Source organism: Natator depressus, chromosome 10 (assembly GCF_965152275.1).
Source record: "Natator depressus isolate rNatDep1 chromosome 10, rNatDep2.hap1, whole genome shotgun sequence".
NCBI lineage: Eukaryota > Metazoa > Chordata > Testudines > Cheloniidae > Natator > Natator depressus.
In genome coordinates, this window is record NC_134243.1 from 34,895,993 (window position 1) to 34,919,398 (window position 23,406).

Here is a 23,406-nt window from a genome sequence, read left to right on the forward strand (position 1 = left end):
TTTTGCACAACAGAAAGAAATTGGAGGCCTCTGGAGGAATATATGCACACAGCAGTTAGAAAACACAAATTATATCGCACCTCACACACATTCACTTGCTAGAAAACTCTTGTGCTATAAGGGTGGGATGGAAAAGAAGCCTCGTGCTCTCCTTAACGAAGTTTCCACAGAGGTCCCCAGACATCAGTTTTCAAAATGAAGTAAGAGCTTGGGTTTGATCCTGATCTCATTTGTACCAGTGTAACTCCACAGAAATCAATCAAGTTTTTCTGGTTTAAATCTGAGTGAAGTGAAATCAGAGTCAGGCCTACCCTCTTCTGGGAATTTTCTCAATGTATACAGAACGCAGGTGGTTTTTACCACCAAGTCATCTAGACCTAGTAAAAATGTGTCCTCTCCATGCTAATATTCTCACCTTTTGCTAGCACTGAGGCTGCTGCACTGATGGTGGTAGAGCCATGGGAGACCCTGAAAAATGCTAATGTAGTCGAGGTTTATGGTGCTTTAAGTGTTGCACTGGACTCCATTTCTTCTCCCCCAAGACTCCATGAGATGAACAGCTCTTAGGTGACTCTTCAAAGACCATAAGTGACCATGCATGGTGCTTCTTCCAGCAGTCTACTGGACTGGATGGCATACCTCATCCAGTGTGTTAGGGGGCTTATTCCTTCACCCACTTACTTCCCTGGGCCTTCTCACATGAACAGAGAGCAACAATACCCGAAGTCCAAAGGTGCAAACAATTCAATGTTTATTGGGGTGAACTTCCAGCAAGCATGATTCCAGTTTCCTTCCTTAGTATCCTCCTTCCCAGCTCTGACACCACAGAGCCTTACACCTGTGTCCCTGTTCCCATTCCTGCCCTTAGCCAAACATTATTCCAATTTCCTTACCCCCATTCCCTGTTCCCATTTCCCCCTTTAGCAAAACATGATTCCAATTTCCCCACCCCCATTCCCTGTTCCCATCTCCCGCACCCACACACCCACCCCCTCACTTCCTGATTGACTGCAGACTATATAGTAAAACTTGAGTTCGGCTTAGCTATACCTTAACCAATCATTTTCCTGAAATTTAACTAACCAATCCTAATATATTGTAACATGATTATGTAACCAATTATATCCCACCACCTTAATTAGTTTACACCCAGCAAAATTAATTATACTAATAATTAATTAATTATACAGCAGACAGGAACAATCACAGAACCAGACAGAGATTATACAGACAAACAAAGTGGGAACTATAATGACAAAACAATACAGAAGTGAGGATTTCACATCCCAGTATTGATAAGTGAGTTCTTGCCAGACAGGATGCTATCAAACTAAGTTTCCTTTTACATCTTGTAGGCACTTCCCTTCCTCTGGAGGTGATAGGCACTATCAGGACAGGATTGTATTCCTAACAGCCCAATAGCACCTGATTTCAATGTGACTAGTTTGGAATGTGAGGATGTGACCACCAGTCGCTTCCCAGCTTATGGCTGCCTCTGTTGCTTAGCCAAAGGCCTTAATCTAAGAACAGGGCCTCAGACTGTCACAGTAAGAGAAGGACCTTACACTGGCAGACAGTGATTTTGATTCTTTCTTTTATACCTCTAACTAGCCAAGTGATAAGAATACACCTAAATTCTTAAAGTACGGGCCTTTACCGACAGGCCTGAATATCTATATCTAACATAGTGTACTACAGGACCCAATAACTACTATGGGGGCAAAACCAGACAATCACTGCTCTCAAGTGAACTCACACAGAAAAATGATAAAAGACAAAAACACCGTATCATCTGTAGGTGAGCATTTTTCACAGAGCAGTCGCTCCATATCTGACACCTCCATCCTCACCTTCAGGACATCTGCACAACACTTTCCAAAGATGAGCATGGGAGCTTAAATTCATAACTTTGCTAGAGGCTAACCACCATGGACGGAACAGAGACACTGGATTTATGGCTTATTACAACAAATCTATAACCCACTAACATCCCTCCAGCATTTTTTCTCCTTTCCCCCTTATGATTGAATAGGTATTAACTCGCCACTTCACCTTGAGTGGTCCCTTGAAATATGTGTTAACTACTTAGCGAAACAATTTGTTCCACCTTGTATTTAGTTGTGACACACAGAGTACGTTTCCCAGTCCTGATGAAGAGCTCTGTGTAGCTCAAATGGTCTCTCTCATCAACAGAAGTTGGTCCAATAAAAGATATTACCTCCCTCACCGTGTCTCTCTAGCATCCTGGGACCAACACTGCTACAATAACACTGCATACTAGACTTCAGTCCCATGAGAAACTGAGGGCAGCTTCTCTCCTAAAGCAGATGGAAAAGCACTAAAAGCTCCTCTTCACAGTCTTTAGCCAATGACAAGGGGTTGGCTTTTACATTGCTGTTATTGCATTGGTCCACTCAAGGTATTACTTGCTTTCTATACCTCTAGTCCTCTGACCTTGCTGAAGAAAAGCAGCATCCGTTACAGAGCTGCTTTGATTCAATTGGGTAAACTTCACATAACGCAGACATTCTTGAGGTCTGTGTGAGAAATGGTCTGTGGTGGCTGGAATGCTGATCATGGCAAATGCTGCCAGCAAAAGGCCTTTGAAAGGGATTCCAGCAAAACTGTGGTTCCTGTATGTAGACTCATGGGCCTCTGACACTCTCCCTCTGTCATTCACCATGGCGGGCTCCCTGCTGCTGCACTTGAGTCTTCACAGTTCTAACTCCTTGTGGTGATGCCTGCCTGCTGGCCCTTTGCTGCAGAAAACCTCCCTCTGCTTCTTCCAGGCAGGGTGGAGATGAGGGAGGAAACCCCCAAATGTTACCAGTTTTCAGCAGGGTGCCTAGATGTAGGAGCCCGGGATTCAGCTTTACAAAAAAGAAGAGAAATGAGAGAGAGAGAGAATTACAATAAAATAAAAAAACCTGACATAAGCCTTTCCTCCTTGTGGCTTCTTACCAAGCTGTGCATTCGCTAGGCCCACCACCCATTGCACTCTCACCTAAGCTCATCTCCCATAGTGGTCAAGTCTGCTGACTGCTCCTCTTGAAGCACTGGGTGAGGTTGTTTGTCATAGGTGGAAAGGTGTCACTATTCCTTCTCTTGGTCTGCTGCTCCCATGGGACACTTTAACGTAGAAAGGCAGGTCACTTAAATGTTGTTATGGGATCACCATTGTGGTTGTGTCTGTGACTCAGAAATGAAAATGACTAGTTTCACTTCCCAAGGTGAATGAAGTGCAAAAAGGAAACAAAATGTATGCAGTAAACTAAACTATATTCCTGCCGTTTGGTCACTAGTAGTAGTAATTATTTTATTAGCATTTCAGTAGCTCACAGAGGCCCCATCTAAGATTAGGGACCTCTTGGCCTAGGGCAGGGATGGGCAAACTATATGGGCCGTATCTGGCCTGTCTGACCTTTTAATCTGGTCCTCAAGCTCCCGCCAGGGAGCGGGGTTGGGGGCTTGCCCCGTTCTGTGCATGCCGTGGCTCCGTATAGCTCCTGGGAAGCCGCCGGCGTTTCCCCCCTCCAGCTCCTATGTGTAGGGGCAGCCGGGGACTCCACATGCTGCACAAGCCCTGCCCTGCCCCCTCAGCTCCCATTGGCCAGGAACCGTGGGCAATGGGAGCTGAGGGGGCAGTGCCTATGGACGGGGCAGCACAGAGAGCTGCTTGGCCACGCCTCTGTGTAGGAGCCAGAGGAGGGATATTCTGCTGCTTCCAGGAGCTGCCTGAGGAAAGCACCGCCCATAGCCTGCACCCCTGAGCCCTCCCTCTTCCTCCTGCGCTCCTGCCCCAGCCCTGATCCCCCTTCCACCCTCCGAATCCCTCGGTCCCAGCCCAGAGCACCCTCCGGCACCCCAAACCCCTCATCCCCAGCCCCAGAGCCCGCACCTCCAGCGGGAGCCCTCACCCCCACCCACACCTTAACACCCTGTCCCAGCCCGGAGCCCCCTCCCGCATCGTGAACTCTTCATTTCTGGTGCCACCCCAGAGCACGCACCCACAGCCAGAGCCCTTACCCCCTCCCACACCCCTACCCCCCATTTTGTGAGCATTCATAGCCGCCATACAATTTCCATACCCAGATGTGGCCCTCAGGCCAAAATGTTTGCCCACCCCTGGGCTAGACACTGTACACTTAAATATTGAGAGACAGTTCCTGCCCCAGGGAACTTACAATCTAAACAGACAAAACAGCCAGAGAGCGGAAGGTGAACTGACTTGCCTAAGGGTCATGAGCCAGGCCAGTTGGGAAGCCAAATACCTAGGTTTTTTGACTCCAAATGTGGGGCCCTGACAACCGGATCATGCCACCATCTTACAGACATTATTAGTAAAGCAGTTCAAAAATATTTTTGAACAAAAAAATTTTGTTGAAAAGTGTCTCTGTTCAAGTCTTTTTAAGATTATAGATTGAAGATTCAACCCTTGCAAATTGAATGTCATCTTAAAGATTTTAAACAAATTTATTTTTATATTTTTGAGGGATGGAGGATTTCTTGCAACAGCAGAAAACAGTACTTTGCAGCAATAAAGCCCACATAATTACAGTCTTCATGGTGATCATCATAGAACCCCAACTAGCTAAACTGCCAAACTTTTTAAAATGAATTGGATAGAAGGAATAAAATGATCCGAACCATCATTGGTCAGATTGCAAACCTCCTTCTAAGGCAGTATGTTGATATTGATCCCTATGTTCTTCTGGCACAACCTCTACCCCCTCTTACATATTACACTTTTATTTATTTAGGTTACAGAAGTGCCCAAAATGTACTTGACCTTTTCTAACCACTGACACAATCTCTGTATCAAAACACATGCAATCTAAAAGCAATAATTTACTGCAGGAAACTATGTTGTACCTAAAAGCCCAAAATTCTGGGGTTAGTGAAATCATTTGGTCTCTTCTGATTTGTCTGTCAATTTACAAATGGTTGGTTTGTGTTGGGCATACATAACTTCACATGTGGTCATGATTTACAGTTCATGGAACGGAGATCTGATTTTTTTAATCCTTAAATTATTTCCTGCATTTTACTTACGTTTAATTAGTGTGTGCGCGTTTGATGTTCCTGTTGTAGAGCAAAATCAGGTAAGAGTAGCTAATAGTTTTTCTGTTCTATTTTATAACAGGCAAATGAGGTGACTGACAGCGCCTACATGGGCTCAGAGAGCACTTACAGCGAGTGTGAAACCTTCACAGACGAGGACACCGGCACGCTGGTACATCCCGAGATGCATGATGAAGTAGAAACGGACAGTGCTATTGATTCCACGGTGCACTCAGAGTTCACTGATCCTATAGAGGAACCAGAGAATGGGTCAGTGCTGCTCGCTTCTGACAAGTATGTAAGAGGGAGGGAGGAGGAGGAGGACAGCAACAGGGCAAAATTCACTGATGGCCTAAAGCAAGCACAACTCCACTGATGGTAAACTCCCCCATGATTTGAATTTCTGGCAAGAACATAATGAGTTTTGGGTCTTTCTAGTTCTAACAATGGCTTGTTAGTGTTTGTGACTTTATGCAAGAATTAAATATCCTGAAAAAATTAGTATACAGCCTAGTTTTAATGACCTTATTTAGCGTGGTGATCTTTTGGAACCTAGACACAGAAAGTGCCGTCTCCTGTGCGCATCTGAAAGCTCTTTAGAAACTTTCACCTCTCGATCCGTTGTCAAGTTGCTTAGCTGTTCAGGGCCTGAGATCTCTCACAACACTTGGAGGAGCAAAGCTGAAAGTTTAATATACCACTTTAAATTATATTTTTGGTTATTTGGTTTCTTAAAATAGGAGTAGTATTCCCACCCACGCCTTCCCTTGTAAATATGCATGAGTAACTGTAACTCCAGCTTAATGACTTTTGTCTGAAAAATCTGGTTGCTGGGTATGACTAAAAGACATTCTTTCATGTGGTCTCTGGAGCAGCACTGACATTCCTTTGGAGGAACTGCTGTGCTTGCCTTGAGCCCTCCCCAAAGGGTACTGTGAAGGTAGGGAGGGAGAGAAATGAGAGGATGATGGAGAGAGGTAGGGAAGAATGGGGAAGCTGTCAAATTCTACTCTTAGTAATGACCTCACCAATGGAAACATAATGACCTCTTCAGTCTTTATCGAAATAAAGGTTTGTTTAACCTTCCTAGTTTAAAGTCTGCTAATTAATGTGCTCACTGTAAGATTGAGAAGCAGATCAGCTGAGTCCAGAGGTCTCCATTCACATTGGCATTTCTTTGTTTGTTAAGCCTGTCGCTTCACTTCTTCCAAAAGTGAAGAGGGGATGACTTTTCAAAGTGCTTCTTTGCACGGTGGGGAAAGGGTGGGGAGCTGGTGCTCTGAACTGGGGAGGAAAGGGTGCTTACCATGAGAGGCCCTGTGGGCTATAAAGGAAAGGAGATTAGCTGGCTGTGCTTTCTTTGCCTGAAGAGGGTTCTTCGGCTCAGTGATTATTAACTCTCAGTATATAATCAGCTTCCAAGCTGCTAGGCCACCAAACAGTGCCGATTGTACCAAGGAGGGTCAGCAAAACATGCCGGCCTGCATACGTTCCCCCCGACCCTCTGGGAAAATGGCTACATGTCTTGGACTCACCTGCCTGTAGGTACAAAAGCCTTTGCTTGGGTTTGTTTTTTTTTTTAAATTAAATTGGGACCATCACAATTAGATTAGGGAGGGGGAATGTGTTTACGGTGCTTTGTCCATCCCCCACCTTCCTACTTGTTCAGTTGGGCAGCGTCCTGTAAAACCCGCTGTGGTTCAGATAGTTTATAATAAGGCTTTAAATAAATGTTAAACTTTGGGTTAAAATGTGGAAGGAAGCTTAAGAAATTGAAAATTGTGTGAGGGAGAACATTTACCCAAGAAATCTGACTGCAGGTTGTGGGATTTAAAGGTATTGAGGCAGGGCCCCTGTAGAACTGTCTCTCGCACCTCCATTGTGCTTCCATGGATCCATCGCACGGTAAAACCCTGTCAATGTGGCTGTTCAGGCTGAGCGTAGTTTTAAAGGTGACCTTTCAGTCAATGATATTAAAGTCTGTGTACCTTAGCCTGTATGAACAGAAGTAAATATTTCAGCTGTTGATCAGAAAGATTACTGTAGGATTTTGAAGCCCTTGACACCTACAGCAGGCATGCATGAAACAGCACAAAAATGTGTTTCATAACACTGCCCTTGCATAGGGCCCATTCTGTCCTTTAAAGGGATCTGCCGCACTGAGATCAGCGGAGATGTCTGCTCTGGCTCATTTTATATATTTTTTGTTTTGTAAATAATCTTTCCTCTGCTTTGTTCTGGCCTGTGTTGCTTTCTGGATGAGTAGAGTGCCCTCCACTCATTTGTAAAGGCAGGGCCCTGAGCATCAACCCAGCAGCCTCTGTTTGTGCATTTACCTTGTGGATGAAAGACATTCCTAAAAACTTTGAGGCTTGAAAGCATAATTTTTGATGGACCTAGTTAGAGATTTAACTGCACTTCCTTAGTGTGTAGGAAGGTGTGCAGATTCCCAACAAGTTGAAGCTGAATTTATCTGCTGTCAGAGTCCCTTCTGCATGGATGTAAAACTTTTATTAGCAGAGTAAGGCTGAAGTCTCTTAAATGCTGTATATTTTTGTCTTAAATGGCTTATTTATAACTTTTTTTCATTAGAATTAACGTTGGGATGATAAACTTTTTTTCTTTAGTGAGTGGATAATGAAATAAGCCACGTCCTCATAAATAGCAGAATTTTTTAAATGACAGGTTCTCTGATTGTCTTTGGAATCATGAAAGGATGATGGTGCCTGGGTGCTTTTTTCTTTATTCAGTTAGTCTGAATAGCAGTATCTGCTTGGAACCAAAGTTTGGGTATCTTAGACTTTCTCTAGTGGTTGACTCTTACAATCCCTTATTTTCTCTAGAGTTGCATAAAAACTCTGCATTCCAATTCCACAAGATTTTCCATAAATTAGTATGTAATCAATGGTGTAATGAGTTAATATTTGTACAATGGGTTGAAGATGAAAAGTGTTATGTAAAGCAGGACGTTTTTAATGACTGATGGTAGCTTGTGTATCCTGTCTTAATCAAATGAAATAGTGGGATACCAGCGATGAATCTCATTCATATTTAGATAAGGGCTTAATATGCTAATACAGACGTCACTTGTGAATCTGATGTCAAACCTATGTAAAAAAGCAGCAGTGCCTCCCCGTTTTTATCCACCTGACTGCTTAAAACATTTTGCAGTGGAAACCAGAGAAGGGCTATTTAGGTTCGTGGCAGACTTAAAGGAAACTTTGATGTTTTGAATAGCTGCCTTGTGCAACCAACTAGGATCTGTGCCACTGACTGGTTAAACCCCAGTACTGGACTCTTAATAGGATTACACAGCACTAAGTGAAATAAAGGCTAATGTGTAGCTGTAGGCTGACTGTATAACTTAACTGCGTGGTGTTAACTCAGGAATCATTTAGCTTTGTTTTCTCTGCCCAGCTAACCGAGTATACTTCTGTGACGAAGTAGGGTTTTATTAATCTTATGTTGCATGTGAGTGTCACTGTCCTATCCTAATTCTGTGTGTACCTCCTTTTCCCTGTGTACTGCACCAATATTTTGGTGGCGGGAATTGGGTGTGTGATTTTTGCTGAGGCCCTCGGGGCAGGTGAGGCTGCCCAGCGGTCTGCACATATGCTATGGTGGTGCCCTTCGTAACCTGAGACCCAGAAGGGGCTGCAACCAGGTGGCACCTTTTGCCCGGGAAGCAGGACAAAGAAGAGGAGCAACGGGTATGTCGGGGGATGATTGCTGGAAGCTGGGCAGTCTGCTTGGGGGACTGGAAGAGGGGGAGTCCAGGCCATTTGGCCCAAGACTCCCCAAGAGGGACTTGGCTGAAAGTCACTGATTTCTGTGATAGCAAGCTCTGTGCTATGCTGTATTCCTGTCACCTAATAAACCCTTCTGTTCTACATGCTGGCTGAGAGTCACTGCTGACTGCAAGAGTTTGGGGTGCAGGGCCCTGTGGCTTCTCCAGGAGCCCCGCCCGGGCAGACTTGCTGTGGGAAGCACATGGGAAGGAAGGGGATGCTGAATGCTCCAAGGTCAGACCCAGGAAGGTCAAAGCTGTGTATGCTTCTTGCCCTGGTGACAATATAGAATCATAGAATATCAGGGTTGGAAGGGACCTCGGGAGGTCATCTAGTCCAACCCCCTGCTCAAAGCAGGACCAATCCCCAACAAAATCATCCCAGCCAGGGCTTTGTCGAGCCTGACCTTGCTCAGAGAGAGGAGGCATGCTACACCAGAGTCCTGACTGGCTTCGATGCAGTAGTTCCAGCGCATTGGCCCAGTGACTCCGTGACAACTTCACACTTGTTTTACTGACCAAATTATACGTCATCTCATCAGTCTTAACTCTGCCAAGTTTCATGGTGCATCTGAGACAAGTTTGTTACATTTACTTTGGTGCCCACCTTTATGGGCACATGATGGACTGTTGGTACAAACTTTCACAGAGCACTTGTATTGCACCTTCCAGGGTCCAAGTACTGTACAAATTATGCTGTAGCCTTCCACTTTCTAAAAGAATTAGTCCTTTATCCTGAATTGGTGTGTAATAAGCACAATTGGAATTGTGGGTGTAATACGCACCTTTGGAATGGCAACTACCTCGGCAACATTTTAACACCTTTCTTTTACTCTTTGCTCTGATAGATCCCACCCACATGACCTACCCTTGAGCTCAGACCTCAACAATCACTCCATCGTTACCGTAATTAGTGGAGAGGAGCACTTTGAGGATTACGGAGAAGGGAATGAAGCAGATTTGTTCTCAGACAGCCTATGTAACGGGGAAACCAGCTTTAGCAGCTCCTCTTTCCTTTCTCCCAGGTAATATCGCACCTAGGACTGGCAGTATTGTACCTACTTCCTTTGTACGACATTTTTAACCAGGCTTTGCACATGTTGGATTTCCTTTTGTTTTATACTTCGAACTGGTTCACAGAAGGAATCCTGTCAAGTTGAATACAATTGATGAGTCACTTCTGAAGTTAAAAATCTCTTGCCAAGTTGATTTTCAGAGCAACCCTTCATCGCCCCTGACCGAAGATGCTCACAGCTCCAGTAGCATTTGTTGGGGGAGTATGGGGATCGGGGAGGAGAGGGGGGGTTCAGTTTCACATGCATCAGGGAAAAAGTCATGTTTCTTTTCCTGTGAGAAGTGTGATTAATACCAAAACCTTTTGTAAGAGAAAACTGGCACCCTGCCTTTGTTGGTGCCTCTTGATTCAAAAATCTTCCTTTTATGACTTGCATGTGGTAAGTTGGTTAGTTTGCACTAGCTGATGCAGCTTTCTCTGTTGAAGCCAGCATCAATGGCAGATGAGGGAATGTAGTGCAGTGGATACAGCGGGAGGCTTGGAACCAGAAAGTTGCTGGCCATGGGGCCGGTGTGTTTCATGAACAAGTCACTTGTTGTGTTTTGTGAATAAACAATCCAGCTAGAAAGAGTAAGAATCAGGAAGCGTTCTTTGATGCTGACCCACTGCTGCATCTGAATAGAGGTTTCCTGTAGAAATAAATAACTAGGAAAAAATCCTTAGTGTGCTTTTAACTGTTGAGAAGCCAGTATTTTGTCTTGCAGAAACAATAATTTTATGGAATGGGAGTATAAAATACCATTGCCAATAGGATAACCCTGAAATTGCTGGGAAAAATAACATGATAGTTTCTCTTTAGGATAATGGCACCTAGAGTGGCTCCACCAAGGAAACACATTTGTGCTTTTTTTTTTTTTTTTAAAGTAACTGTAAAAGCCCTTCATAACTATCTGACTTGCCAGATGTCTGTTTCACAAGATTCACAAAGCCTGATTAAAACTCAGTAGGCAATTCAGGACTCCATTGGTCTGAAAAGGAAAAGCTCTTGTGAAATTCACATATATGTCATTTTTAATTGCAGTAGAAGGGACACCACTTCTTTGTTTCACCGGTGATTTTAGCAATCTCAGACAACAAAGATGATCTTTGCTTACCCTAGAATCCAGAAGCTACAATCCCAAGCTAAGTAACTTCCATTTGGGAGACACTTTTTAAACTAAGATTCATGATCCTGACGTAGCATTTTTATGATTTTCCATGCAGTGTCCAAATGCGATCTCCTTTCCATATGAGCCCCCATAGCCTTGGCGATCTGCCCAGCTTTGATCCCCTCCCTATAATATCCTGCATCACAGCATCATCCTTCTGGCGGAGAAGGATGTGGATTACTCTGATTGATAGCCTTCACCGCTACTCTATGAACCCATTAGAGGGGCTTTCGAAGAAGACAGGTTAAAGGGAAGGCCATATAAGGGCACATCTACACTGGCTCAGTTACAGCGCTGCTCAGAGAGCGCCGAAGGAAAACAGCTGTTGTGTGTTCACACTGACAGCTGCCTGCGCAATAGCGTGCTCACGCTTGCGGCATTTGCGGCACTGTTCGGAGCGGTGCACTTTGGGCAGCTATCCCACAAAACACCTTTTTCTCTTTTGCTGCTAAGACTTGTGGGAAAGCAGAAGGAGTCGCGGGGCATCCTGGGTCCTGTCCCAATGCCTCATGGTGCATTGCTTTGCATCCCAGCAATCCCTGTGCTTCCGTCTGCATTTGGCTCCATCTTTCAACAGTTTGTGTGCTGTGCTCCCTGCCCTGCCTCTTTCTGGCTGCAGGAATGGATCCTGAGCTGTTGACCAGAATGCACTGACCAACACGTTACGAGTGGCAGTGGAGTTGTTCCTTAAACTACAAAGGCAAGAGGAGTGTGACATTGATCTTGCCACACGTAGTAGCTATGAGACGAGAGTGCTTGTGGCATTCATGAAGCTGCTGACCACAGTGGAATGCCGCTTCTGGGCTCGGGAAACAAGCATTGAGTGGTGGGATCACATCGTCATGCATGTCTGGGATGATAAGCAGCGGCTGCAGAACTTTCGCATGAGGAAAGCCACATCCATGGGACTGTGCTGAGCTCACTCCAGCCCTGCGGCACAAGGACACAAAAATGAGAGCTTCCCTGTCGCTGGAAAAGCGCGTGGCAATTGCACTGTGGAAGCTGACTACTCCAGACTGCTACCGATTGGTCGCTAACAAGTTTGGAGTGGGAAAGTTGATGGTTGGAGTCGTGTTGATGGAAGTGTGCAGGGCCATTAATCGCATCCTGCTCCGAAAGACACTGACTCTGGGCAACGTGTGTGAGATTGTGGATGGCTTTGCACAAATGGGCTTCCCTGACTGCGGAGCGGTGATAGACGGCATGAACATTCCAATTCTGGCACCAGACCACCTAGCCACTGAGTACATTAATCACAAAGGATATTTCTCCAGGTGCTTCTAGATCACCGTGGGCGTTTCACAGACATTAACGCAGGCTGGTCCGGAAAGGTGCATGACACACACACATCTTTTGGAACACTGGCCTGTTCAAGAAACTGCAAGCAGGGATTTTTTTTCATGGACCAGAAGATCACCGTAGGGGAATGCCCATTGTGATCCTGGGAGACCCCTCTTACCCCTTAATGCCGTGGCTCATGAAGCCATACACGGGGCAACTTGACAGCAGCAAGGAGCAGTTCAACAACAGGCTGAGCAAGTGCAGAATGACTGTGGAGTGTGCATTTGGCCATTTTTAAAAGCCCGCTGGCAATGTCTGTATCGGAAGCTGGACTTGGCCGATGACAATATTCCTATGCTTATAGCCGTGTGCTGTACACTCCATAATATTTATGAAGGGAAGGGTGAAAGCTTCACTCAGGGCTGGACTGCAGAGGCTTAGTGCCTGGAGGCTGAGTTTGAATAGCCGGAGACCAGGGCTGTTAGAGGGGCACAGCATGGGGCCATAAGGATCAGGGATGCTTTCTGGCAGCAATTTGAAGCTGAAAGCCACTATTTCTTGCTATGCTCGGGATTGCAGTGCTTGTAATGCTAGGAGGTGATTGGTGCACATCATGCAAGAAGGGACCTTAACATAATTGTATGTTTCTTTGCAGTGCTCCTTTTGCTTTCACTTAATATAATAAAGATTGCTTACAAACAAACGCAATTATTTTATTGAAAGACAGCAACCAGAGGAGAGAGTCAAACGAAAAAATTCATCAGCGGGATGGGGGAATGGAAGGAATGTGGGAATGGAAGGTCTCAAGAGGAGGAGGGGTCCCGGGGTGGCTACAGATTTGTGTATGTCGAGGGATCATACCCAGCCTTCTCCTTTGGAATTCGATGCAGCGGGTGCTGTACTTCAGCAGGGCCAAACTGCAGAGGGATGGGTGTTGAGTGTAGTGGGTATTGGGAATCCACACTGCTGGACTGTGAGAAGAGAGGAGTGGAATGCTGCAGGTAGAGAGTGGAGCCAGGAGGTTGATAAGAGTATGTTAGCGGTGTGTGGGTGGGCACATGGGAAAGAGTTTTGCGACAGTGGCTGCAGGGGAGAGCAGGTGCGGAGCTGCTTGGTTTGAAGAGCTAGCGCATGTCCACTTATGGAGCACCAAGTGTTAAGAGCTGTTCCATGGCTTCTTTCTGGTGTGCAGCATTCTCCTTTTGGTTCCTCTTCTCGCTGTCCCACCACTCCTTTAATTCCTTTTTCTCAGCAGCGGAGTGCATCATAACTTCACGCATAAAGTCGTCCTCAGTTCTTCTTGGACACTTCCTAATTCTTTGCAACTGTTCTGCCGCCGATAACAAAGAGGGAGGCTGTGCTCCAAGGTCATCTCTTTGAAGTCTAAATGCAACATTTTACGGAAGCAGTATTGTTTGCAACACAGACAACACTGATTCAGTGCTTTAAAACACAGCCAGTACTCACACACCTGTCACTAACTGGCTGACCCCAGGCAAGCACACAAAGCTACAAGACCCCCAAAATGGTGAGTAGCCGCAGGGGCAGGGTAAATCACTGTTCAGGGACCCTGCTGTAAACTGGGCACGTGGCTCTTGGGCACTTGGGGAGAGCCAGCACTGTAGGGTGGGCCTGATAATCATTCCTGTCCCCACACTTTCCACAGGAAGTGATCATTATGGAAGATATCTCGCTGCTGAGGGTGATCAGGGACTTAAGGGAGGGTCTTCTCCAAGCCTGCAGCTTCTGCCCTGGCCCCTGTGTGGCTACCCTGTGTGCAGCAATGGTTCTTCCCCCTCACTCCCGTGACGGCACAGTGGCGTGGGAAAGTTACCGTTAATGGGGCAAGAAACAAAGCAGCTCTGCCGAGGAACCTGCCGGAGCGCATTGCCCAGTATCTCCACGAGTTTCCTGAGATCTGAGGGAGATTCTCATGAAGTGAGGGAGTGTATCAACAGCCTGTTCCGCCACTCAGCCTAGGCATGAGGTGGGAGACAAGCCTGCTTTCTGCAACCCTCCTGCCCCCAACAACTCGCTTCAGCAATTCCCCAGATCAGATCCACTTACCAGGGGCCTCCTCTCCTGTTTGCGCTTTGCCAAGCTCCGACTACTGTGGCTGGCTAGGCTCCTCCGGGGTAGAAAAGAGCTCCTGACGGCCTGCATCTCTGACCTCCGAGTCATTCTCTGCCTCTGGTTCCCCCGCCCCCTCTTCATCCAAAATTGCCTCCTCCTGGCTTGGTCCACTCTCGACTGGCACGTGAGCCAACGAAGTATCCACAGGGGCCTTCGCAATGGAGGTGGGGTCGCCACCGAGTATCGCGTCCAGCTCTTTGTAGAACCGGCAGCTCGTGAGTGCAGCACTGGAGTGGAGGTTTGCCTCCCGCGCCTTGGGGTAGGCGTTCCACAGCTCCTTCACTTTGGCCCTGCACTGCCATGTGTCCCGGTCATGGCCCTTTTCTATCATGCATTGTGAAATCTGTCCATAGGTATCATAATTCCGACGGCTGGAGTGCAGCTGGGACTGAACAGCTTCCTCTCCCCAAATGCCGATGAGGTCCAGCAGCTCGGCATTGCTCCAAGCGGGGGATCGCCTGGTCCGTGGAGCAGGCGTGGCCACCTGGAAAGATGCACTGAGACCACTGCACACATCACCGAGTAAATGGGAAGGGGACTTTCAAATTTGCAAAGGAATGTACGGGGTGGAGGTGACGGTTGGTCACCTGAGGGCAGGGCAGTAGAGTTCGAACCGATGGCCAGAGAGGTGAGAACAGGCATTGTGGGACACCTCCCGGAGGCCAATCGCAGTGCTGTAATCACCATGGTGTCTACACTGGCACCACGGCGCTGTAGCCCTGGCGCAGAAAGCTCTACACCTCTCGTCGGTGGGTTTTTCAGAGCGCTGCATCTGTGCAGTTTCTACGCACTAAGTGGCTTGGCCGTGCACCTCGGGAGTTACAGTGCTCAAAGCTGCTTTACTGCGCAGAAACGTGCCAGTGTAGACGGGGCCTAAGTCCCAGATCATGGCAGAAGATGCTGTCAGAAGTAGTACCCTGTATCCTCATGTGTCACTAGACTGTAGGCCTGCCCCCCTCTCCTGACTTTTTTGTTCAGATGTGCATTGTCGATAAGTCCTCTATTTTGCATTTTCTCCAAGAATAACGTGCTATTTTCCAAAACAACATCCCTATGTAACCAGGTTTGGTGCAGCTGGCTTTTGTTGAAATGAACTGGAAGATGTACTGGTTTGGACTGAATTTTTGCTGAGCTGTTTGATACAAGAAGCAGTTTGCGTAATAAACAATCATGTCTCCAATCACCAATTCCATGTTACCAGCTTCTCTAAGCGGGAACAGTAATGTCACAGCTGTCTGCTGTAGTTCATGGAGTCCTGCACCAGAAGGTTCATCAGAAACTTAAGATAATTAAGGGAGCATTAGGGTAAATTGACACTTTGCCTTTAACAAATGCTTTGTGTTTGTGACTCCTTGTATTGAGTTCCCGCCCACTTCCTGGTACCTTCATGCAGTTACAAAAGAGCTGCACTGAAGCACTCGTTGCTGAAAAATGACTGGTAATTGAAATAAAAGGCTCCAGCACTCCTTTTCTTAACTAACAACATCCTTTCTGTTGTGAGCATTGAACAGATCCTACACAGGCAATGTTAAGTGACTGTGCCAAAAGATGGGAGAGGGTAGCAATGTGTTCATGTAAGTTGCAATGTATGGCAGTCAGTGTGGTGACACTGGGCTATCAGTGTGCTGCGTGTAGGTTGGGAGGCCAACGGCCAGTGGCCTTCCTTCACCCACCCAATGGGTGGGTAGTCTAGTATATAACTTCATTTTTTGAAGTGTGATTAAAACACTATTTTAAAAATACTACCAATAAGGTGATGATAGGGAGAACCTGCCCATGGGATTATTCTTTTTATATGCTTGTTGGCCAATGAGGTTTTGCATTTTAGCACGTTAGTTTTTATTAATACAGATCACTCTGACAAACTTATTAGATGTAGCGAGCCACCCAAAGGGTGAATTGCTTCTTCCTTCCTTCTGTGTCTGTGACGGGCTATGCACTAATAAAAATCCTCCTTTGGATCTTCAGCTTGACATCAAATTTCAGAGGCAAATTATTTTTAGATTATCTGTTTTTGGTTTTTTTAAGACCTCTCAAATGAGAATCCTTTCTCACACTTTGTGGTTGAAATGGATGTTTCCCTTTTTCTGGTCACTCTTTCGCAGCTGCCGAGCACCCCGCAGCTTGCAAAGCACTAGCACCTATAGTCGCTGCCGCTGTGAAGTAATGATCGTCGCTGAACGGAGTCAGCCCTAGAGGGAGGAAGGAAGTCTTCAAAATGTCATTGCCCAAATTAACATGGGTTTCAACCATTCAGAGATGAAATATTAGAAGGAGTTGTGTGGTCTGTAAGGATATGTTGTAGGGAGGCGCGTGAATACTGCACAGAATTTAAATTTGGAGCTTTACAGCCTGATCCTGAGACACACTGGGTTTCTGAAACTCCCCTTGAAGTCAGTGTGGGGAGTTACGGAGCTGCTGAGCCACAGTAACTGCTCTCATTGACTGCAATGGTACTCGGTACCTCTCTGGACGCAGGCCATTTGCTTGACAAGCAGTATCCATCTGTGCCACATGGTTGACTAGTCCTTTCAGGTGTCTTTCAGTTTTAACCTTGTTTCTGCCTGCTCACACCTCTACCTCTCTCTGTTTTTTTATTAACTTCTATGTCGTGCTTTTTCACTCTTAACCTTCCTTTGATTAAAGTTTGTGGCTTCCAGAAGTATTTTCCATTTGGAGAGGATGTATGGTATCCCAGAAATATTACATACTCTTTGCTATTAAAAATCTTTTTGTGAAACCACTGGTAATTTAGAGACACAAGGTGGGTCAGTTGTATCTTTTATTGGACCAGCTTCTGTTGGTGAAAGGGACAAGCTTTTGAGCCTGCACAGAGCTCTTCTTCAGGTCTTGGAAACTAAATGTCACAGCTAAATATAAGGTTTGAACAGATTGTTTAGCATAAGTAGGTAACGCACATTTCAAGGGACCATTCAAGGTGAAGCGGTCTGTTAAGGCTACAACAACACTGGTAATTTAGTCAGTAATCAAAAATGATCAGCTGTTTCATTTACCAAATGTCACTGAACTCGTTAGTACCTTGTGTTCTGCATAAGTTACTGAAAGCCAAAGCCTTAGTCTGTAGCAGCTAGTGGAGCACTTCGAAATCTTTTCTGACATCCTCACTTCACAAACTTTGGGCGTCCTGTATTAGGTTCTCTTTTTAACAGCAAAACTAAGCTGATCCTGTGAACACTGGCACATCACTTTAAAGAGAACGGTAATATTGAAGTGTCTGAAGCTGGCCCCATGACCTTTTATTCTTTTGTTAATGTTTCTTTCAAAGCTGTGCATTCTAAAATGAAAATACTACCTGTTAATGTGCTGCCCTGTTTTCATCATACGGCAGATTTCCAATCTGTCTTTAGAACATTCCCAGTGGAAAATGATGCGTCTGACTGAAGATATTTGGCTTTCAAACTAAATCACGTCACAGCAACATGTCAGTTAGGGCTCTGTTTCCGACCAGGCAAACCAGAAAGAGTTTTAGTGCTGTCTAAAAGGGTAGCTCCCAAAATTCTGAGAACCATTCTAGGTAGGTCCACATGCTGCTGAATGGCCCACATACATCCTAACATCCCACTGAGTTTAAGAAAGCAGCGACACATAATGGCGGCCTGACAGGTACATTGGGAGACCAGAAAAAGTCAATTGTCCAAATCCATACCTGTGGTAAGTGAGCATAATCCCCATTGGACAAAACGGAAAGAGGTGATTGCTTACAATAAAGATGATTAGACCCAATGTGTCCAACAAAATGGCTTAATTACCAGCTCAGTTGCACTTCTCAGTCATTGATGTTTGGATTTAATATTTTTATAGTAACAGTTGCCCCGAAATCTCCTATTGCAATTCTTGCATGAAAAGCTTGTGATTTACCACCAGATCCCACCCTTCCAAATATCCACTTAACTTGTGGAAGCCACAGATGAAATCAGATTGGTCTATTCTGTCCTGTTAAAATGACACTTGTGATTTCTCTAGCGTCAACCCGCTCGTTGTGAAACTGCACAGCATTATCACTGATGAGGCATTTGAGTTTTACTGTAGCCAGTGCCACAAACAAATCAACCGCCTTGAGGATCTTTCTGCTCGCCTGAATGATCTTGAAATGAATAGGTAATTGATTTAGTGCGTGGCATTCTAAGTGTTTGAACGACATTCTCCAGAAGGGGAGACTCTCATTGTCATCCTCACTTGCCAAGTTACTTTGCTTGATTTCTTCATACAAAAAGGACCATTTTAAATAGATGGAGAAGTTGATGTAAGAGAGCCATCAGGCCTCTCCAGGTCTTAAAAGTTTACCCTGTGACTTTATGGAAGTCTTTATAGAAGCTAAACAGAAGTCTCTTTAATCCAAAATATGGAGTGAGAAAAAGATATTGACAATGGGAATCTTTCATTCTACTCTAATCAGTTTCTTTGCATGTACTGTTGGTTGAGTGTTAAATGAATGCAGTACTTGATTACCATGCTCTGTGTAGTAAGACTTCTTAACACTAAACTGAAGTCTTAAGTTTGACATGTGCACTATTTGCATCACTGGGAGAAATGGCTAGATAGCAACTTTGATTAAAAACATTAATTTTGAGTAGCCAGCTAAGTTGGCTGCGGGTGTTTTGCAAGCAACTAGTTCAGAAATACCAAGATGCTCTAGAACCACCAGTTCAAATCCTGGCTGGGATAACTCAACCCTTCATTCTTCCACAGTAGATAACTTGAATTCTGGGTGGTTCTTTTGGCACAGACACTAAAAATGGAAGTCTTTTCTGTTCCAGGTGGCCACTAAAATTTCCATGGTACATGATATCCAAATAGGAATTTGTTTCAAGGTCTTTGGCCAGCATCCTCAGATCAGTGTAAGATAGCTGTCTCCCTGCTTAATGTCCTGCAATCCCATATCACTGATTGGGTAAGCATATAGGTCATCAAGCACTGTGAGAACCTTCAGGAGGAAAGTTACTCTACCAGCTTATAGTTTATTTGTTATGTAGACTATACACATGGGGTTTGATTTTTACGTTCAAGCTGTTGTTTACAAATCAATCTGTTGGATAGGAGGACTGAAGAAACTAATGTTGTTAGTGAATATTGATTTATCCAAACTGCCTCCCTCCCGTCCCTTCCTGAAGCCTAACTTTTGTCATGTCGCAATCCACAATTGCTGCCATTGATTTTTCCTTTGTAAGGGACAGCGTGGAATTAGAGGGTTCAGGGCTATGTAAAATGGGAAGTGAATCAGAAAATGGGCATTTGGACTGAATTATATCGCCAGGGCTGTGAAAAATGTCATGCCCTGTGTGATGTAGCTAAGCCAACCTAAGCCCCAGTGTAGACGCCACTAAGTTGATGGAAGAATTCTTTCATCAATCTAGCTACTGCCTCTCAGAAGTGGATTTACTACAGTGGCAGAAGTAGTAAGCATCTAGACTACAGCTGTGCTGCTGTAGCATTTCTAATGTAGACATACACTAGCTAAAAAGAACTGCTCTGAATTCTTATGACAAACAGCTGCATCAATTGTTACAGCTTTCAAAGGACTCAAAGCATCAGCCTGAATGCCTTCCTTTATCTCCAGTTATGCAGTCAATGAATGAAGATGCTAGATTTTCCTTGATGCGCTGACAGCCTCATTTCTACCCACATTATGAGCTTCTCAAGTAGGTGTGATGGAGGAATTCCAAGGCCAGCCCAAATTCTTGTTACTTAAGGAGGGATTTTCTAAGTATCCCAAGAGAATTGAGCCCCTAATCCCAGTATATTTCAGTCGGAATTGTGGGCCTAATTCCCTCAGGCTTCTCTGAAAATCTCAACCTCACTGGTTTAAATACATTGTGTTTTAAAACTGATTCAAGTTAAAGAGCTGCAACTTTCTCATGTAGCCACACCCTCTGACTGACCAGGAGTGCTCTGTGAGGCAGAACTGACTTACCCCAAACACCATTTTGTGATTCTGTGCTATCAGCCCTATAGGAAACCTGAGAAATTACAGATAATAGTTTAAAAATTGTTCTCTGGAGCTGCAAAATGCTATTGGGCATGACGAAACAAGAGAAGGAGGAAGTGATAACACAATGAGTTTGACAAAGGAGGATGCCGGTACTGAGAGAGCTAAGCATTCAGACTAGAATGTGAATAGAGGCAGTGCTTAAGAAGGGTAACAGCTATTTTAAAATTTGGCAGACAAACGTAAGTAGCGCATTGAAGAGCACAGATTAGCAAGAGGAAGTAGACCTCCAACTTACTTAATAACTCTTGACTAGTTCAGAGATATAAAAGAGGTTGCAACAACCAAGCTCTGCAAAATAATAGCTGTCTCTAAACTGAGGGCAGCTCATCATGGAAGATTAATCATGTTCTGCCCAGCAAGGAGACAGAATACATACATTGTACTACATGAAGTGTAAGCTGGTCACCCAACTGGAGAAGCGGTTGGACCCAAGTGCCAGCCAACCCCTTGAACGAAGATCAGGAAGTCGGAAATTCAGTGAATCTCTCTATTGTTGGTATCTTGTGAAGAGTCAGTGAGTAGAGTAATGGTGAAAGAATCAGAAATGGGCTGATGAAAAATGACGACAAGAATACAAAGTAATAGGATCCTCAAGAATATCTCCTGCTTTGGAAAGGTACCTCATTCTAGCTGATTACGAGGAGTGGACCTCTACGAAGGCAGAGAAGTACAAAGAGCAGGCAGAGGACACAGTAGATCAAAAGAGACTAGTGAAAAGTGGTAAGTGACATTGGTGGGTGATTTGGTGTAAGTGGTGTCACCCATGTAGTCTGTGAATGGAGCTTGGGGGCGGGGGGTGTCACAGGGCTGCCTTCGTGGAGCACAAATTAAAGATTGCCCTGCCTGTTCATGAGTGTTGTTTATATCAGTAGTAATGATGCAGCCAACAGCTCATTGGACAGAAACCCACGTAGTGTCCTGGGCTGAGATCTGGTAGACATGACTGCACAGGAACAAAAGAGTAATGAAATATCATAGACAAAAAGTTAGACTAAATAATTTGCCTTGTATCTTGCCCTGGAGGCAGCCAAACTCTGGCCGTGTTGGCCCATCAAGGGGAAAGAACTCCAAAGAAGAGAGCACTCTTCTGAGAGAACTGAATCCACACAATAAACAGCAAGAACATCCCAGCTGGTATTACATGCTGTGACAGAATAGGGTCTGCAAGATCCTCTTTCAGGCAATGGCCTTGGACCACTGATGGCTTTGAAGGTGATTACCAACACCTTGCACCCAGAAGAAAACAAGGAGCCAAAATATCTAAAACAGCCAAAATGTCTAGCAACAGGAGTAGTATTGCAAAATCATAGATCTTTTTTTCAGCAATTCTTTCCCTGATCGCAGGAAATCCTTCAAAGGAGCAGTCACAATTCTGTGAAATAAACAGCAAAAACACCCCCAAACCCTGTCTAAAATGTACCCAGGATTCCATTGTCAGATGTTTGTGTCTGCCGCCAAGCTGCAACTGCTTCTATCCAACCATTGCAATAGATAGATTCACCTCCCATGCCAGGTGGCTTCTCAGGCCTGGGATCCAAAGATGCCCGGATACACTTTTGATCAGCCATTTATGAAGAAAAACAGGTTAATCTCCCTCAGATACAAGTGACATGCATTGATTTATTTATTTTTCTTCACAAGTTCTGGAGAAGCAGTATCTATCCATCAAAGAGGGGAAGCAGGTTTGCAGAATCCTTGAAATCTCGCCAAAAGTGATTCCTTCACTCAATAGGAATGTCAAAAGTTCACTGTCAAAACCATGATTAGGAAACCAGTTAGCTTGAAAAGCATGGTCAGCCAGTGCTTCCCAGAAACTATTCAAGGGTTGATTTGGTTCAAGCTATTTTTAGTTCCTCCTTCTAAGGCAGGGGTGGGCAAACTTTTTTGGGCTGAGGGCCACATTTGGGTGGGGAAATTGTATGAAGGGCCAGGGCAGGAGGTTGGGGTGTGGTGTGCAGGAATGGGCACAGGGCAAGGGATTGGGGCAGAGGAGGGGTGCGGGGTGTATGAGGGGGCTCAGGGAAGGGGGTTGGGGTGCATGAGGGGGCTCAGGGCAGGGGTACAGGAGGGGTGCGGACTGCAGGAGGGAGCTCAGGGCAGGGGGTTGGGGTGCAGGAGGGGTGTGGGGTGCGGCAGGGGGCTCAGGGCAGGGGGTTGGAGTGCATGGGGTACAGCAGGGGGCTCAGGGCAGGGGGTTGGGATGTGAGGTGCAGGGAGTTGGGGGGGCGGGGTGCAGGCTCCAGCCTGGCATCACTTACCTAAAGCGGCTCTGGGGTGGCAGCAGTGCGCTCTGGGGCTGGGCTCTGCGCCGCGTTGGGAAGCAGCCGGAACCATGTCCCCACGTGGCCCCGGGGGGGGGGGGGGACCCACAGGGCTCCACGCACGGCCCTTGTTATGCCTCCAGGTACCTCCCCCGAAGCTCCCATTGGCTGCAATTCCCCGTTCCTGGCCAATGGGAGCTCCGGGGGGTGGTGCCTGGAGGCAAGGGCAATGCATGGAGCCCTCTGCGCCCCCCCCCTCCCGCCCCAGGATGTGGTGCTGGCCGCTTCTGAGAGCAGCGTGGGGCCTGCGGCACCACAGGAGGCAATCCCGTGGGCCGGATCCAAAGCCCTGATGGGCTGGATCCGGCCCGCGGGCCATAGTTTGCCCACCCCTGTTCTAAGGGGTAATATAAGCATTTCACCTCTAGGAGTCACTGATCTACATTTTATGTCCATTGCCTTTCCTCTCTGCTCAGCCAATCATTCATTTTAAGTTTCTGGATCTTGAAGTGTGACTCCCACCAATATCTTATTTTGAGAATTCTTTTCGGAACTCCCCATGTTTGGGGGGGGGGAACATTTACTTTATCCCTAATTTAGTGATACTATAGCAACAATAAAATAAATAAAACTGGCCCAGTTACTTACTC

At 45.8% G+C, this 23,406-nt stretch overlaps 1 protein-coding gene across 4 annotated transcripts in view; it reads left to right on the forward strand.

Annotated features, from left to right (window-relative positions):
• Positions 1-23,406, forward strand: part of RAB11FIP3 (RAB11 family interacting protein 3) — a 166,005-nt gene that overhangs the window by 119,405 nt on the left and 23,194 nt on the right. For 2 of the 4 annotated variants that reach the window (XM_074965714.1, XM_074965713.1), the window contains exon 4: positions 5,144-5,331. In XM_074965714.1, the coding sequence (XP_074821815.1) occupies positions 5,144-5,331 (188 nt within the window). Of the gene's footprint in view, positions 1-5,143; positions 5,332-9,696; positions 9,874-18,469; positions 18,605-23,406 lie in introns of all 4 variants that reach the window. The other 2 variants (XM_074965711.1, XM_074965712.1) reach the window with 2 other exon arrangements.